Source organism: Maniola jurtina, chromosome Z, assembly GCF_905333055.1.
Source record: "Maniola jurtina chromosome Z, ilManJurt1.1, whole genome shotgun sequence".
NCBI classification, from domain to species: domain Eukaryota; kingdom Metazoa; phylum Arthropoda; class Insecta; order Lepidoptera; family Nymphalidae; genus Maniola; species Maniola jurtina.
The window spans coordinates 4,803,764-4,821,019 of record NC_060058.1 but is presented as its reverse complement, the minus strand read 5'-3'; the positions used below and the strand labels follow the sequence as shown (position 1 = coordinate 4,821,019).

Here is a 17,256-nt window from a genome sequence, read left to right as displayed (position 1 = left end):
AAAAACCTAAATCCAAAAGTTGTAAGCATCAGTTAAGTAGTATTATTCCATCATAAAATATTCTTGTTTCACAATTTCCACTCTGACTTGTGGTATAAATTAAATATCAACGTAATTGAAAACCTTTAAAACTTAGTTACTTTTCATTTATAGCTACGTATTCCATTACTCTATGATTTAATTAAGAACGAGTTATATCCAATTTAATTTTCTCTATTTCTTTAATCTTATCGGGGAATTGGAGCGTTAAATCACATAACTAAATGGTTTAAAAGATTGTCTTATGTAACGGCTGGCACGTTTATCTCTGACATGAATCATCATGATGAACAATCATGATTCATGATGTCAGAGTGTTTTTTTTTTATTTTTTTTTTTTAATTTATTTGTACCAGAAAGTTGTAACAATATAAATTTTTGTTCGGAGCTTAACTCTAAAAAGGCTACAAACTCAGAATAGTCATGAAATTGTTATTTCTTTGTTTTTTTTTTTTTTTGTATGAGTGACACTTTTTCCTGAGTGCTTCGGATAGAGGTAGTTTTAAGTTCGAACATTTTACGGGCTAAGGCCCTGATAGTGAAATTCATTTAGTTTTCGTCTTCGTAGCAATTTACTACGCTCCATGGTTGAATAAATTCAACTGCATCCTTTTGTTATGTATGAAAACAACGAGATTCCGATACTGACTGGTTTATTAATAAATTAGACATACCCAGTGACAGTTGACACACATTATAAGTTCCATGACTACCTACATATTTCATACATATCATTGTCCTCCTCTAATAGAAGACTATAATAGACAGGTAGGTATTATAGATAATCTCTTAAATAGTTCAACAGGTAGGTAGGTACATTAGTCAAATAGAACTTAGAAACAATATAAGAACTAACACACACAAATAAGTTAATATAAGAAGATCTAATACAATCGCAACAAATAGGTAGGTACTTATCTAGTATTATAATTAATTTTAAGGCATTTTATTAATACTGTTTTATCTTTTTAACACATTCTAATGCAGCTGCCCGACGCTGGCGCATGCTCTCTTGTTCTACTTCGATCGAATTAGCATCTTCTTTATTTAAATCGTCAACATGACCGGATATTGAACCTTCTTCAACGCTAACCGAACTGTCTTTCGAATTTTCGTTCTCCAATAAATCACGAGCGTTTGGGTTTGGGGAATCGTCCGACGTCGGAGACACTAAGGCCAAAGAATGACGAGACTTGCGTTTGTCTGTTAGTATTTGATCTATGTGGCGCTTCTGTACCCGACCGTCCCTAGCTTTAACCACATACGTCACCGGACTCTTTCGTTCTAGTACTTCACCCTCCGCCCATTTAGCACTATTCTTAGCGTAATCGCGTATCCACACGGCGTCGCCGGGCTGCGCCTCGCGCAGCGTGTGCGGCGGCGCGGCGCGGCGCTCGGCCGCCTGCTGCGCGGCGCGCACCCGTTCGGCGGCGTCGGGCCGCAGCAGGTCGAGGCGCCCGCGCAGGCGCCGCCCGAACATGGCCACCGCCGGCTCGCGACCGGTGGTGCTGTGCTCTGTGTTGCGATATGTGAAAAGAAATCTACTGAGCGCCGTTATATCGTCTACATTTTCGATTAATGCTTTCTTTAGAACCCGTTTTATAGTACGAACGGCGTTTTCGGCAGCACCGTTGCTGGACGGGTGATATGGAGCTATGCGAGTATGCTTAATACCGTTCCGTTTAAGATACTGCCCGAATTCCTCCGAGTTATAAGGCGGTCCATTGTCACTCTGGACCATTTTCGGGAGCCCAAATTTAGCGAATAGTTGTCTCAAACGACTTATAACGACGGTTGCCGAGATCGATGTTAATTTTTCAACTTCTATCCATTTTGTATGGGCATCTATGATAATTAAGTAATACGCGTTGTTGAACGGCCCTAGGAAATCGAGGTTCAAGCGTGACCATGGCTCCGCGGCCCAGGGCCACGAGTGCAGCGGCGCGGCGGGCGGCGCGGGGCGTTGCGACACGCACGTTGCGCACTGCGCCGACACACGCTCGATGTCTGCGTCCAAACCCTCCCAGTATACATAATTACGTGCGATCTGCTTCATTTTGACGATACCGGGATGCCCATCGTGTATTTCTTTCAAAACTCTCTCTCGCAGTATTTTAGGAATTATCATCCTATAACCCCAAATTAAACAACCTTGATCTATATGTATATTATCCTTTCTATTAAAATAAGGTTTTTCGGATTCTGATATCGCTTTGTTCGGCCAACCGAACATAACGTAACCGTACACTTTACTCAATATTGGGTCCTTCGGGATCTCCGTTTTAATTTCTTTAAAACTAAGCGGAAAATCGTCTCGAATGAAATTAAGATAGCTACCTTTTTCGTTCTCACTCCTGACTCGACTATCGGCCGAGTGCAGGGGAAGCCGAGAGAGTGCGTCGGCCTGACAGTTTTCCATAGATCTTACAAATTCAATTTCAAAATCATACGCACCTAATTTAACCGCGTATCTTTGTAGACGGCTCGCCGCGGTCAAAGGAATACCCCGTTTTTTCCCAAATATGTAACTGAGAGCGCGGTGATCACTACGGAGAATAAAATGCCGCCCGTATAAATATTGGTGGTGTTTCGTCACCCCGAACACAATAGCGAGCGCCTCTTTGTCTATTTGTGAGTAGTTGCACTCCGCGCTCGTGAGCGTCCGCGACGCACAGCTCACCGGCCGCTCCACGCCGTCCGCGTGCCGCTGCAACAACACCGCTCCCAAGCCGTAAGGACTGCTATCCACCGCTAGTATGAGAGGAAGGCTCGCGTCGTAATGCGCCAGCACCGGAGAGCTACTCAGTACATTTTTAATTTTATGAAAGGCGTTCGTGCACTTTTTGTCCCAATTCCACTTGACATTTTTCTTAAGAAGAGTATACATGGGTTTTAAAATATCACTCATGTTCGAACAAAACTTTGAGTAAAAATTAACCAGGCCCATAAAGCTTCTTAACTGTGTTACGTTCGTAGGTGGGGGTGCAGCGACTATAGCTTCGATTTTTTTATCATCAGTGTGCAAACCGAATTTATCAATTTTATAGCCTAAGTATGTAACACTGTCTTTAAAAAATTGACATTTAGACCAATTGATTCTTAAACCATTTTCATTTAAACGGTGTAGCACTGCCCTTAAATTTCTTAAATGTGTACCTTTGTCTTTACCCGTAACACAAATATCATCAGCGAACACAGCCGTCGAGGGCAATCCACTCAATGTTTCTTCCATAATCTTTTGGAAGTTCTCCGGAATACATTTAATTCCAAACGGAACGCGCTTATAAACAAAAGTACCTATGTGAGTCGTGATTGCCGTCATCGGCTGTGAGTCTTCTTCTAGAACACACTGCTGAAACGCATTAGATAAATCGAGCTTCGTGTATTGCTCGCCCCCACCTAGTGTGGCGAACAGATCCTCGATCCGTGGCAGCGGGTAGTGGAAGTCTTTAAGGCGTGGATTTATGGTGATTTTATAATCGCCACAAATGCGAATCGAACCATTAGATTTAACAACAGGCACTATGGGCACGGTAATATTATCTATACAGTATTCTAACTCGGCCGTCTCTTTGAAAAAGATACCTACAGTTGCGCGGTACGTAAACATGCGGTAGGGCTGCCCGCCTCCAGCAGTTTAATTACACTTGCCTACTTTGTGTTTCCATCTAGTTATGTGATTGTAAATATACTTTTTTTATATAAACAAATAAAATACTTTATGAATTGCATAGGAAATGTTCAATAAAAATGCGTGTTGTTTTTTGATTGGTAGATTTAATTAAAAAACCATGTTTATGATTGAATAACAAATCGGTCTTATACATTTGAGACCGAAAAATAATTGCGCCTCGACTGAGACGTAGGAAATTAAACGAACGTTACGAATTATTAAATTTTAAAGTTTAAAAAATCCGCATTCTAGTATAAAGCTTTTAATTAAAAATTGTTTTGGGAAACATGGACAAGATGGAGAAAAATGAATATCTTTTAATTGGTTATAGATACCTACAGCTACTTTACAATTTATATATTTGGTTTTAAATGAAGTTCGGAATATTTTCTCCATTTTTTCTATATATTCCACAAAATCATTGCTGGGTACAATCAAAAAATTTGCGAATTAATCTTATTGTAGTCCCGGTACCTTAAATACCGGCATTCTGAGCTGAAATTGTGGCTTCTTTGATCGGGTTTCACATACAACGAAAAAATCGCGCGGTTATTGTTAGAAAAACAAAACACCGCCCGTTCGTCACTGCGGCACAGTCGCGACTGTCTGCGTGTCGAGCGCCTGCCGACATCGAGGTGCGTAGGTATAGCTCGCGTTTCGTCCGTTTGTATGAAGTTGGAATACTGATACATAATATTACCGTGCTATGGGTGTCCCATAGTCCGATCTGTCAACTTTGTAAATAACCCCTTCCCGCTGCAAACGTTCGAGCTCGCGCTCCACCGGTTCTCGAAGCGCAAGCGGTAGCTGGCGGGCCTTCACGAACACGGGCGTGTCGTCCTTTAAATGTAAACGCAATCGCGACTTAAAAGTGCCCAGGCCTCCCGCGAACACTTCGGGAAACTCCTTTTTTAAATTAACAGCGATAGACTCGTTACTGGACATGTTATAACATTGAATAACAGTTAATTTTAATTCTTTTATCCATACTCTGCCCATGAGAGGAGGGCCCCCATTTTCAATTATATACAATTTTAATTTTGCCGTTGTAGACCCACAAGTTACATCGACTAAAATATAACCGATCGTTTCTATGACGTCACCGATATAAGACTTTAGAATTAAATTCTTGTTTTGTATAGGAAATTTGGAAAAATTCCTATCATAATATTGCTTAGATATGGCTGAAATTTTACTTCCGGTGTCTATTTCAAACTTGTGACTCGCGTTATCGATATTCAAAGTCGCATGATAGGGGCCACCGTCTCCGCCGCTAATAATATTATTAAAATGTCTATCGTCGTCACTATTAGAATCGGAATTATTAAAATAGATCTGACCTTTCTGTTTCTGTCTCGAACCACCACTCACTACACTCACTTCACTTTTGCCCTTCTGGGGGCATCTGACCTTCAAATGACCTCGGTCCCCACACAGATCACAATTGTAGAACCTATATTTGCATCTCCCTTCTGGATGAGGCCCCTTTGCGCACCGACCGCAGAGGCCTCGGGCCCCCGCACTGCTGCCGGCCCTGGGGCCGCCGCCGCCCGGTGCGCGCTGGCCTCGCGCCGCGCCTACCCGATGCAGGCCGTCGTCGTCCCCGGCGCCGGTCACAGATGCGAGCCCGCTCGTCGCAGCCGTCGCGCACGCCGTCATCGCATGCCGCTCCGCCGCCTCGAGAGCCAACGCCATCTCCACCGCGCGCCGATAGTCAATATTCTTTTCGGCAAAAAGCCGCGAACGCATCTCCTCGCTAAAAAGTCCCGAGACGAACTGATCTCGAAGATTCACTTCGAGTTGTGCTCCGAAATTGCACGTCTTAGCGAGATGTTTCAAGCTTTGTAGGTACCCTTTGACCCCTTCGCCTTGTTGTTGCTTTCTTTGCCGAAATAGATGTCTCTCAGCTATCTCGGATCTCTCGGGTTCCAGGTGATCTTTCACCAACTTCACCAACTCGTCGAAAGTTTTCTCTTCCGGTTGCACAGGTGAACACAAATCACACATTAACGCGTAACACTCTGCGCCGACTAAGGTGACTAACGTGGCAACGTGGAGTTTAGCTTCGATATTATTCAATACAATAAATTGTTTAACTCGACGCACGTACGCGTCCCAATCTTCCGTCCCCGCGTGAAAACTTTCCACTTTACCGAGTGGCATTATTATATTTTAAAGAATTTACTTCAAAATACTAATTGTTTCCACTTCGTCGCCAGTGTTATGTATGAAAACAACGAGATTCCGATACTGACTGGTTTATTAATAAATTAGACATACCCAGTGACAGTTGACACACATTATAAGTTCCATGACTACCTACATATTTCATACATATCACCTTTGGGCTTCGAGGATTAATCACGGGCTCAATGAAGATCGATCTTAAAGCCCTCGTCTTGTGACGTTCAATCTTCAAGTCAAGTATTGGTAATTATCATATCTAAAGCATCACTTCGTCTCCCGTCGCCAACAAGGGAGCAATTAGCTATCGATCAAGAAGCGATTGAGCATGATTTCGTGTTAATAAAAGAGATAAATTTATTAATATAGTTGATCGCTCATCACTGATTAAATAGTAACTATGCGCACTTTTGGCGAGAACTCTCTCTGCACTCTGAGCTATCAAAAAAAAACTCGCTTGGCAACGCTCTGATGCTCATAACCCTCGCGATATGCGTAGGAATCATAGGCGCATGTCTCGGCCGTTTGTCGGAGCGACTGGTACGAGTAATCGCCCGACGCACTCGCACTCTTGCTCATAGCCCAGTGATAAAACTATCTAACTAAAAACTCGCTTTTTGTTCCTCGCCAACTAGTTTCTAGTTTTTAGCTCAACGGATTTCTCACTAACCGTAAGCAGATTGAGAAGTGCCTAAAATATAACCATCGGCAAGGCACTTCCTCCTTATAAAAATTGATTCATTAGGAAAAATTTCCTTACGTTTTTTTTATAAACTTTATTGCATTAGCAACGCGGCCCTAACTACTAACTAGACTGGACTAATACCAGCTAGGTGATCCACTAACTCAGTGTCTAACACTAAATGATAGCCACCGAGGTTGGTTGGTTCTGCATTTCTGCTTTAAAATATTCTTAATAATTTTCGTAGAAAACCTTCAATGGATTAAAAAATGTGCTCGGTATAAGACACTGAATTAGCGAATCGCTCCGCAGGACTTCTTCGTTGCATACACCGAGCGCTACCTACGCTCGCTCAAAAGTCAGATTACTAAAGAACACTGGTATTCATTTGAAACGAAGTAAGTTTTCACTGAGGCGATGCTGAGCGGATTCGCGTTCGAACTTCAAAGACCATTGTTAGAACTTCTTCAGCTTTTTCTGCTTCTCCTATGGAAGGTTGGTGATCATATTTACAAAGTGCTTTTATTGAATCCACGCTTTTATCTGGTATAGGTTTTTCAGCCTCCGTGATCCGTCCCATGTTCCATCTGCCTTGTAAATTGTCAGATGACACTATAATTTTATCACGTCATTTCTTAACAAGGTGGTATCGGCATTTTGTTTCATGTTTGTTTGATAGGGGACTACTGATTTTCGTGCCGTTTCTTCTCAGTAGAATCTAATTTCCGAACCGTTAGTAGAGTTTTAACTTGTCATAAATGCCATAAGCTGGCCTAAAATATATATAATATTGAATATGAGCTTTGTAATCGAGAATGCATTTAACATAATATGTAAATAATACAAGTACTTAATTGCTCACAATCGGACTATATTATTAATATGGCTGGAAAACGAATAAAGATTATCCCTCTCTGAACTGCTGATGCATTAATTAAATAACGAGTGTGCGTTATGTAAGGGGATAATTTATTGCTTTACAAAAAGCATAAATCTTTTGAATATAGAATACGCTTTTGTAATAAGAAATTATTTATAGGTACCTACTATTTGATTGTATACACCCTCCTTTGTAGGACTGAGTATTTGCTTTTAAAATATGGTTCCGAAAGAATTTTTAGTTTTGCCAACGTGGAAGCAACCGGCTTAGATTTCAGTTGCCCACAATATGATGTATATTAATACTAAGGCTTAAGTATTTTACAAAGAGGGCGTACTTTTTAACCCCCGACCTAAAAAGAGGGATGTTCTAAGTTTGACGTGTGTATCTGTGTATCTGTCTGTGGCATCGTAGCTCCTAAACTAATGAACCGATTTTAATTTAGTTTTTTTTTGTTTGAAAGGTAGCTTGATCGAAAGTGTTCTTAGCTATAATCCAAGAAAATCGGTTCAGCCGTTTGAAAGTTATCAGCTCTTTTCTAGTTACCTACTGTATCTTTCACCTATCGGGGGTGTTATAAATTTTTAATTTACACTTATTAGTAATAAGGAGGATTTTAAGTTGGTAATGCTACTAACCGTAGGCATTGTTCTTGAATCGATTTGTAGTTACCAATTCCAAACACGTCTGTTGTGTTAGCCACAATAATTAGAAATTCAGAAACAACCTTAGGTTTAGGAATTACTCAGACTGTTTTATACTGTAGATAAAATAATATCTCATGTATGGGAGCCCCCTGAAAAAGAACTTAATTAAATTTTAATAATTTTTTTAATATATTTTTGGTCAATGTTCTACACCAAATACCTGAAATTCCAGGTTTGTAACTCATTTCGTCTACGAGCTAGAGATCTGTAATACGCGGACAGACATACAGCAGATTGATATTAATAGGGATCCGTTTTTACCCTTTGGGTACCAAAAACCTTATGAAGGATCATCATCATCATCATCATCATCAAGTATAGATAGATCTCTTTTAGGTACTTCCAAACGATAGTCTTTCGCCTGCGTCCAGCGGCTCGCTGCGGGTAGTTTGATTTCATATTTTCACCTAAATCTAAACCAGTCTAAATATATAAAAGAAAAAGCTGACTGACTGACTGACAGACTGATTGATCTATCAACGCATAGCTCAAACTGCTGAACGCATCGGGCTGAAATTTGGCACGCAGATATCTATTATGTCGTACACATCGGCCAAGAAAGGATTTTAGGAATATCAATCCCTAAGGGGGTAAAATAGGGGATTAAAATTTATGTAGTCCACGCGGACAAAGTCGCGGGTGTAAGCTAGTGGGAGATACAATGTATGTAGAGCACAATTTGTTATCTACGTAGACTCTGGCTTCAAAAATGATCTTACCAAAGACTACAGTAATAATGTAAAAAATACAGGCCCTAGTACTCCCAAAGGACCTCGACAAGTAGATATATGACAACATGGAATGGAACTGTGAAAGCAGCCAACAAGCGAACTGATAAGGTTCAGTTAGTTTAGATTGTAGTATTTTATTACATAGAGCTCCGGGCGAGGAAACAAAGCAGAAGTAGTTTCTCGTGCCTATATCTATATACTAATAAATAAAATTGAAGTGTAATTTCAAAACACCTACCTCATAACTGAATCACACTTTTTAAATTTTTGTCTGTCTGTCAGTTTGAACGGGCTAATCTTCGGAATGGCTGAACCTGTTTTGACGAGACTTTCACAGGCAAGTAGATAATTAACCAAGGAGTAATATAGCCTACTTTTTAACCGACTTTCAAAAAGGAGAAGTTGTGTTTTTCTGGAGAGTGACTTAGGCTACTTTTATCCCGGAAAATCAAAGAGTTCCTACTGGATTTTTAACCTTAATCAATGCGGACGAAGTCGCGGGCATCAGCTAGCATATAATATATTCTAAGCTGAGTTGCTAGAAATCCTACACTTTTGTGTCAGCAAAAAAAAAACAACATATTATTTTATCGTATGACAATTGATGCTAAAAATACGTTTTCGTCCAGTCCTAACTTATTCGAAATGAAGGGAGATATTTTGACATTCACGCTCGTTTCCACTAGTTCAGCTGATCAGTTCAACCGTTGATCTAGTGAGACTTTTTCCCCACTAATTCAAAAGTTTAACTAGTGGAAATAATCAGATAGTGAGGGGAATTTAAGAAAACTGATTCATACCAAGCGCTCTAACCGAGCTCATTAAGATGAAAATCTCTTGCAAGTTTAAAAAGCCGATCCACCTAGGCTTCACACTGTAAACAAATAGCATAGTAAGTATAAAGAAAGACACAGTAGTCCGACTAGGTACTTTGATCTCGTGGTTAAATGAAGATCACGACGACCCTTCAACATAGGGCACTAAATAAGTAGGCCAATTCGGGTCGCTCCTTTGTTCGGCATTTACCGCGCGATTGCTCTGTCTAGATGGCTTCGTCGATGTTTAATATCATATCCTTAGAATAGAATAGAATAGAATAAACTTTTACAAGCTTTTGCTTTTGAATCGTCAAAATAATTTACGATTGGTCTGAACTCTGAATGCCGTTCCTACCGAGAAGAACCAGCAAGAAACTCGGCGGTTGCTCTTTTCAAGTGTTCAATTTACAATAATATTCCATACTATACAAGCAATTGAAGCCCCGCGCATTGCTGGAGCGAGTCAAATCCATGTTTTTATACCATTTACATAATCTTCGATTGCCTAATATGCTTTTGCCAGGAGCATACTTAGTCTGTGCAAATACCTAGTATTCACAGATTTTCTGTGGAATTAAACAAGAATGCTTACTTTATGTGAACTGTATTGTTCACAAGTAGACCTACACCTTGTAGTTTACTTGCTGTATTTTTTATTTGCGTGGGTGAAGGCATGATTGTTTAGTGTTCTACTTTTCTTTTCTGCAGGGAAGGTATTGAATCGCAATTTTTTTTTATTTACCACTCACTGTATTGGCACATTTATAATTATAATTGTAATCATCTCAAACTCAACGTAGCATGCCTATTTCATATGGGCTTATGCTATTATTCTGCCATCAATTCCTTTCAAGAAGTAATATTTACATCAATGTTAAAAAATCGTTATTCGATCCGATGTGTAGTTCATTGGCCAATTTTTTTAACCCCCGACCCAAAAAGAGGGGTGTTATAAGTTTGACGTGTGTATCTGTGTGTCTGTGTATCTGTGTATCTGTCTGTGGCATCGTAGCGCCTAAACGAATGAACCGATTTTAATTTAGTTTTTTTTGTTTGAAAGGTGGCTTGATCGAGAGTGTTCTTAGCTATAATCTAAAAAAATTGGTTCAGCCGTTTAAGAGTTATCAGCTCTTTTCTAGTTTTCTTGTAGAAAAGAAGGTTAGATAACCGTTAGGTTCATAATATTATGTCAATAGACAAATGTCAAGCTGTCAAGATGGACGTTGCCTAAATACATAATTATTTATTTGAAAATGATGTTTTGGAAAACTCAAATACTTTGGATCGTCGGGGGTGTTATAAATTTTTAATTTACACTTGTTAACAATAGAATAGTTAGAGTTCCAGTGAGGTGTCAAATGTGGCAAATGTCTTCTTCTTTTTTAAAGCGCCTTCTAAAAAATGCCGCGGATCATTTCACCTATCAAAACTATATATCCATAATATGATGCTCGAACCTAACGACAGCAGCGTAGCCGCAGCACTGCTGTCGCGCTGCCTCCGCGCGGCATTTCACGGCTTTGAAAACACTACAATGGAACAAGTGTGCAAAGGCTTGTTTGACGTTTATAATCCATTATTCATGAGTTCGATCCGTTGTTTTTCATCGGCTACGTACGCTAGGATTCATTCAAAACGTACGATGTATAGCTAAGTGTAAATATCGACTCTGAGAGCACATACAGTAACAATAAAGTGTCTTTACACACGTCGACGTTTACATTTAGAGTGGTTTCAGATTAACGTTTTTTGCGCGTTTTTTTGCGCGCGTTTTTCTACGTGCATATACATGCGGCTTTTGTCACACGTGTCACAAAAAGCGCATGATACGATTGCAAACACGTCTCCCATCAGGTATAAGAGATACCTAATGGGAGACGTGCTTATAATCTCGTACCTATACGGGCAAGCCATTTCTTCATCAGATTTCATATTGTATCTGGCTGAATCATTGGTCCTAGCAACTACACCGGAATGAGTGAATGCACGTCGCGTTCGGTTTATAATTATGTCGAATTGAGTGTAATTCGCACATAAAATACGATAACCTATAACCACCCTACAGTTAAACAGCGTTAGATGCAGTTAAAAACGCGATAATGTTGCAGGATATATACCCACAATTACACAGTTACACGCGCGACCGACTCAGAGAGCCTAAATATTATGTAGTAACTTAGGCCTTGCCAAGACGTAAGGTCGTGCGATCTTTAACTTTGCATTACAAGTATATTAAGTGAGTAATAAATAAATTTAAAAAAACGTTGCATTATAATATGGCGTTTACAGCGCTGTCAATATGCGTTTGCAAAACGCTAACGTGTAAAAATATCATAATATCCTGAGAATTTCCAACATGAATGGTAATAGGCACTATGATGTTCGATTTAAAAGCATCTTTAAATTAGCTGGACTGAATAATAGGCGACGAAAAATATCTCGCCGTTTAAATCGAAAATATCGAGAAAATTTCATCGCAGCCATGAAACAAATAAATAGTGCCTCCTTTTATCAGTTCTATTTATATTCGCTTTTATATATTTTTGATTAAGTATTCCTACTGGTACAATTTATATAGACCTTATCACAGATTTTTCCGTGCGAATTTTTGCCGTGACAATAGGCCCCATTCACATTATACAACATTTCATTTCGTTTTCATTTTTTTTTTAATAAAAAGAATATTAGCTATGCGAATCATGACTGATACTCCCCTTTCCCCTCCATTAAGTGGAACGCTTGTGCCAGGAGTGGGTACGACAATAGTGCAACGGGTGGGGTTTGAACCGCCGACCTTTAGGAATTCAGTCCGCTTCTCAACCGTTGAGCTATCGAGGCCTTTATGTGAACGGGGCATAATGGTGCTCCCGAGTTTGATTCCCCGCAGGCAATTTCTAAACAGGCTAGATACTAGCTTCGATTGCGGTAAGTTATCACCTTGATGCATCCTCAAGAGATTAAATGGATTTGATTGCGCATTGAAACCGATTTGGGGTGGGTAATGGATATGGTTTTAGTACTAACATACTCGCTTTCATCTCAGTTTGCATCGTCGCTTACAATTAGATGCGATCGCAATCAAGTTCTAACTTGTATCAGATTTCAGAGGGATTAAAGGAAGGAAGGTATTACGCGTTTACCATATTTGAAATGTCAAACTTATTATTGGGATTTCTTCATTGTTACGCTTATTTACGAAATTGTTATATTTTATAACTAGTAGGTAATGTAAACCAAGCGATTTTTCCCCTATACTGATAACAGTTAGTTACAAGACTCACAATGTTCCTTGCAGGTAGTTTTGACTTTTGAAACATGCACATAGCATCATAGTTTCATATTTTCACACAGGTACTCTTCTGGCTTACACCTTGGTCTCAACTTGTGTGCTGATACTTCGCTACCAGCCGCATTCCACCAATCTCGTTGAGCTGTTGCCCCAGAGCCTTCGGACACCAGTAGACCCCGAGGGAACTGCATCTGGACAACGGGAGACGACCTTCGCTGTGAGTCTTTCATTCCAATATTTTAATTATTGACTGCATTTCACTAGAACTCGAATTTGTGTGAGCCAAAATGGCAGGTGTATTGAATGTTAAATTACGCTTGCCGTGTTTAGGCATTTTGCAGGAATCCATTTAGAGTGACCGTTTTACCAAACTAAAATTACTCGTAAGGAAACCAGAAATATTTTTTACATTATATAAGGCTTGGTGGCAGGATCGCTCCGATAGTGCTAATAGGTATTCAAAAAGTCAAATTATAGTAACATCCTGATATACATTGTTATATGTGCTGAAGCTTCAGAATTATTAAAAATCTCAAGCGTGAAGGACATTCAACTCACGTAAAACAGTCACTTTGACGCTGCTATAGAATTTTAAATACCTATTCAACGGAGTGCCACTCGTCTCCCTCCCACTTTATATGTTTGGGAGGTCCCCTGAAAAAAATCCAAATTAGAGCACACGCTAGTGGTAATAAGATTCTACAAACTTAGTTTTTCAGCTTTACAATTGCAATAGTTTTTCAGTCATAAAGCTGGGGCTGTTTTTCTTCCCGAAATAATTTGACAAAAAAGCGTGATCCAAACGACTTATACCGTCAGGGAAGTTTTCGATTTAAAGAAGTTTGCATAACTTATTCAGTGAACCTTTTGGGCGTAAAATCTATTCATCATCATCAAGAGCCAATATGCATTCACTGAAGATAAGCTTCTTTTATTGCCTATTCTCAGCCTTTCGCGACAAATCGATGCCAGTCACTTTCCGGATGCCAACGTTCCACCTAGCCAGAAAGCGCTCTATTCTGTTTGCCGAGACGCAGCTTTCACTCAAAAACTAGACATTAGTATTCTATATTAGTAATCTAGCCACTAGTAAGACTTTTCTGATACGAGTAGTATATCGGTTAGTCCCTACCTGGTTATCCTTTTTGAATGAGATGGGTTTGGCTATAATCCACCACTCTGGTCAAGTGCGGATTACTTAGTAGACTTTACACGCCTTTGAGAACATTATGGGGAACTCTCAGGCATGCCGGTTTTCCCACGATGTTTTCCTTCACCATTGAAGCAAGTAATATTTTAAACGCACATAGCTCTGGAAAATTAAAAGTGCGTGTGCGAAATTGAACACTGGACTCTCCGAAAGAGGGCGAGGTCTCAACAACTAAGCGATCACCGCTTCGATACACCACTTCAAAACTAGAACACTTAGAGGTTACTCGAAGGCTACCAGACGCCTAATTTCTTTACCGAAGTTGGAAATTCTCTCGGGTACTGCCTACAAAAAGCAAATTATGTTAGAATTTATGAATCCGCTTTATAGGCCTACCAGTACGTAATGTACTTAATATTCTTGCTAAAGAGAATTCAAGCTATGGTCTTTGAAATGAGATATTTTCATTTGTTAATTTCCTACTTTCATTCACCCTACGCCCTAAATCTTTCGCCCACTTGTACCTACAGTGTCAAGGATGCCAATCACTTACTGCCTGCCCACGAAATCTAGCGGCGGGCGTACCGCTCGTGGTGGCATGAATTATACTTTCACTACATATTACCCGGGAGTTCGTCCCCGGTATATTTAGGTATAATCCCATCGGAACACTTAAATTTTTGGAGATAAAAAAAGTTGCCTATATTGTAGTCTCCGGGATGCAAGCTATATGAAATTTCATAAAAATCGATTTAGTACATAAGCCTTTGAGAATCTCACGGGAATTCTTCAATTTTCCGGGACCAAAAGTGCCTATGTCCTTCTCCGAAATTCAAGCTATCTTAGTACCAAACATCAAAATCGGGTAAACGGGTGGGTTGTAATAAGCTAGCCGACAGTCAGACAGATACACTTCCGCATTTATAACATACTGCGTTATAAAATTCCAAATTGATTCAATGGCTGTGTGTAATAAAGATACAAGTGTAAATTAAAAATTTATAACACCCCCGACAAGCCAAGGTTACAGTAACTAGAAAATAGCTGATAACTTTCAAACGGCTGAACAGATTTTCTTGGATTATAGCTAAGAACACTCTCGATCAAGCCACCTTTCAAACAAAAAGAAACTAATTTAAAATCGGTTCATTGGTTTAAGCGCTACGATGCCACAGACAGATACACAGACACACAGATACACAGATACACACGTCAAACTTATAACACCCCTCTTTTTAGGTCGGGGGTTAAAAATAGCAATTAACCAAGTATAAAAATTGTCAAGTCATCGTTTACAAATACGAAAAAGAACCAGTGACGGATGACTGTCAAAATACTGGATTATTATTCCATTCTACATCGAACCAAGAATAGAGCAATTTATCAAAGGTGTCCTTTCATTTTTAACCCCCAACCCAAAAAGAGGGGTGTTATAAGTTTGACGTGTGTATCTGTGTATCTGTCTGTGGCATCGTAGCTCCTAAGCTAATGAACCGATTTTAATTTATTTTTTTTTGTTTGAAAGGTAAGCTGATCGAGAGTGTTCTTAGCTATAACCCAAGAATCGGTTCAGCCGTTTGAAAGTTATCAGCTCTTTCCTAGTTACTGTTACCTTCACTTGTGGGGGTGTTATAAATTTTTAATTTAGACTTGTGAAGGATATTAAAGTTCCGTACCCGAAGAGTGTCAACCAATTGATGAAAATGTCAATTTTATTTTAAATTCGCGTGCCAATTCAGTCGCGTATCCGTGCGCGATCTTTTGTTTTTTAAATTTTCAAAAGTGGTTTTGTATCTGATTCAGAATTTAAAATAATAAATCGTGTATTTAAAAAATATGTTAGAGTGCATTTTAATAAACCCGTTAGTATGAAACTGCCCAGCAACGTATTACTGTCCTATTTGAAAGTATCAAATCTAAGTATTTGAAGTTTTTTTGAAGAGAGCGAAAAGTTAATATTGCTGTTTTTGTTCCAAACGCTTACACTATAATACTTAGTCAAAACTGTACTTAGTATTGAAGTTATGTCATACACTTTCAGTGGGAACATTCCATCAGCTTCCTCTGAATGTCAAAACGCCAGCAGGCTACCCGATAACTTAGTCTGAAATGCACTTCCCGTGTTTCCTGTCACTTACAATTAGGTTAGCTGCGACAATATTTTTCATACAACAGACTCCATTTGATGTATTGTTTTCCATTCAATTCGTATCGAAGCACTAGCTTTTTAGAAAGTGAAAACTGGGTTATGGCTTGATGTACTGCCTAGAAAAATCCGAATTCTTCCAGTCTGTCCCCCTGCTCTGTCCCCTCAGGGGGACAGATAGGAATAAATAGTTCGATCTGTCCCCCTACACCCGACGAGGGGACAGATAGAACTAATTATATTTACAGTCTGTTCCCCCGCTGCTTTCTTAGGGGGACGGATTGGAATAAAAAGTTCAATAGTATAGCAAATAGATATATAGATAGTAGCAAAATTTAAGATATAAAATCGCATCAACCACCGTCAAGCACGTAAATGCTTGACTCAAGCATCAAACAAGCTTTGTAAATGGTCAAAATGCTTGTCTCAAGCAAAAATCTACGTGCTTGAAGTCAAGCAAGCCCGCTGGAAAATTTATCGTTACTTTTTTCTAGCTAATTCTTAAACATGCTCAGTATAGCTTCCTGAAGTTTCTTGCTCCGCGTTCAGAAGTTATGGACTTCTAAAGTGAAAAATTGGGATCATTTATCCGGCAGCGACTGGTCGTATAGTAGCTACTTTTTCTTTTTGAATGTAATTTGTTGAACATTGTAAGTTAATGAAAGCAAAATCAGTTCTGTTTATATTTTAGTCTGTTATGTTTATATTATTTGCCAATGTTGCTTTTAGATTTTTATTTTTTTACTGACTCAATTATTGAGGTACAACTTCAAAGTACTTTACTACATAAACAAGAATTATATTACGTAGATCAAGCTGTAAAATTCTAATTATTTATGTACTTGGTCTTGGAATACCTTACACTATATGAAATATATTTTACTTATTTGAATTATAAACAGGGATCATAGGGATGCGCCTTCTGCGCAGTCAACCGGTTTTGTATATTTTGTAAAA

At 39.3% G+C, this 17,256-nt stretch overlaps 1 protein-coding gene across 1 annotated transcript in view; it reads left to right on the top strand.

The window, feature by feature from the left end:
* The window catches only part of LOC123880230 (probable cationic amino acid transporter), a 98,604-nt gene that overhangs the window by 62,025 nt on the left and 19,323 nt on the right, over positions 1-17,256 (top strand). The window contains exon 10 of the mRNA XM_045928229.1: positions 13,066-13,220. Coding sequence (XP_045784185.1) covers positions 13,066-13,220 — 155 coding nt within the window. The remainder of the gene's footprint in view (positions 1-13,065; positions 13,221-17,256) is intronic.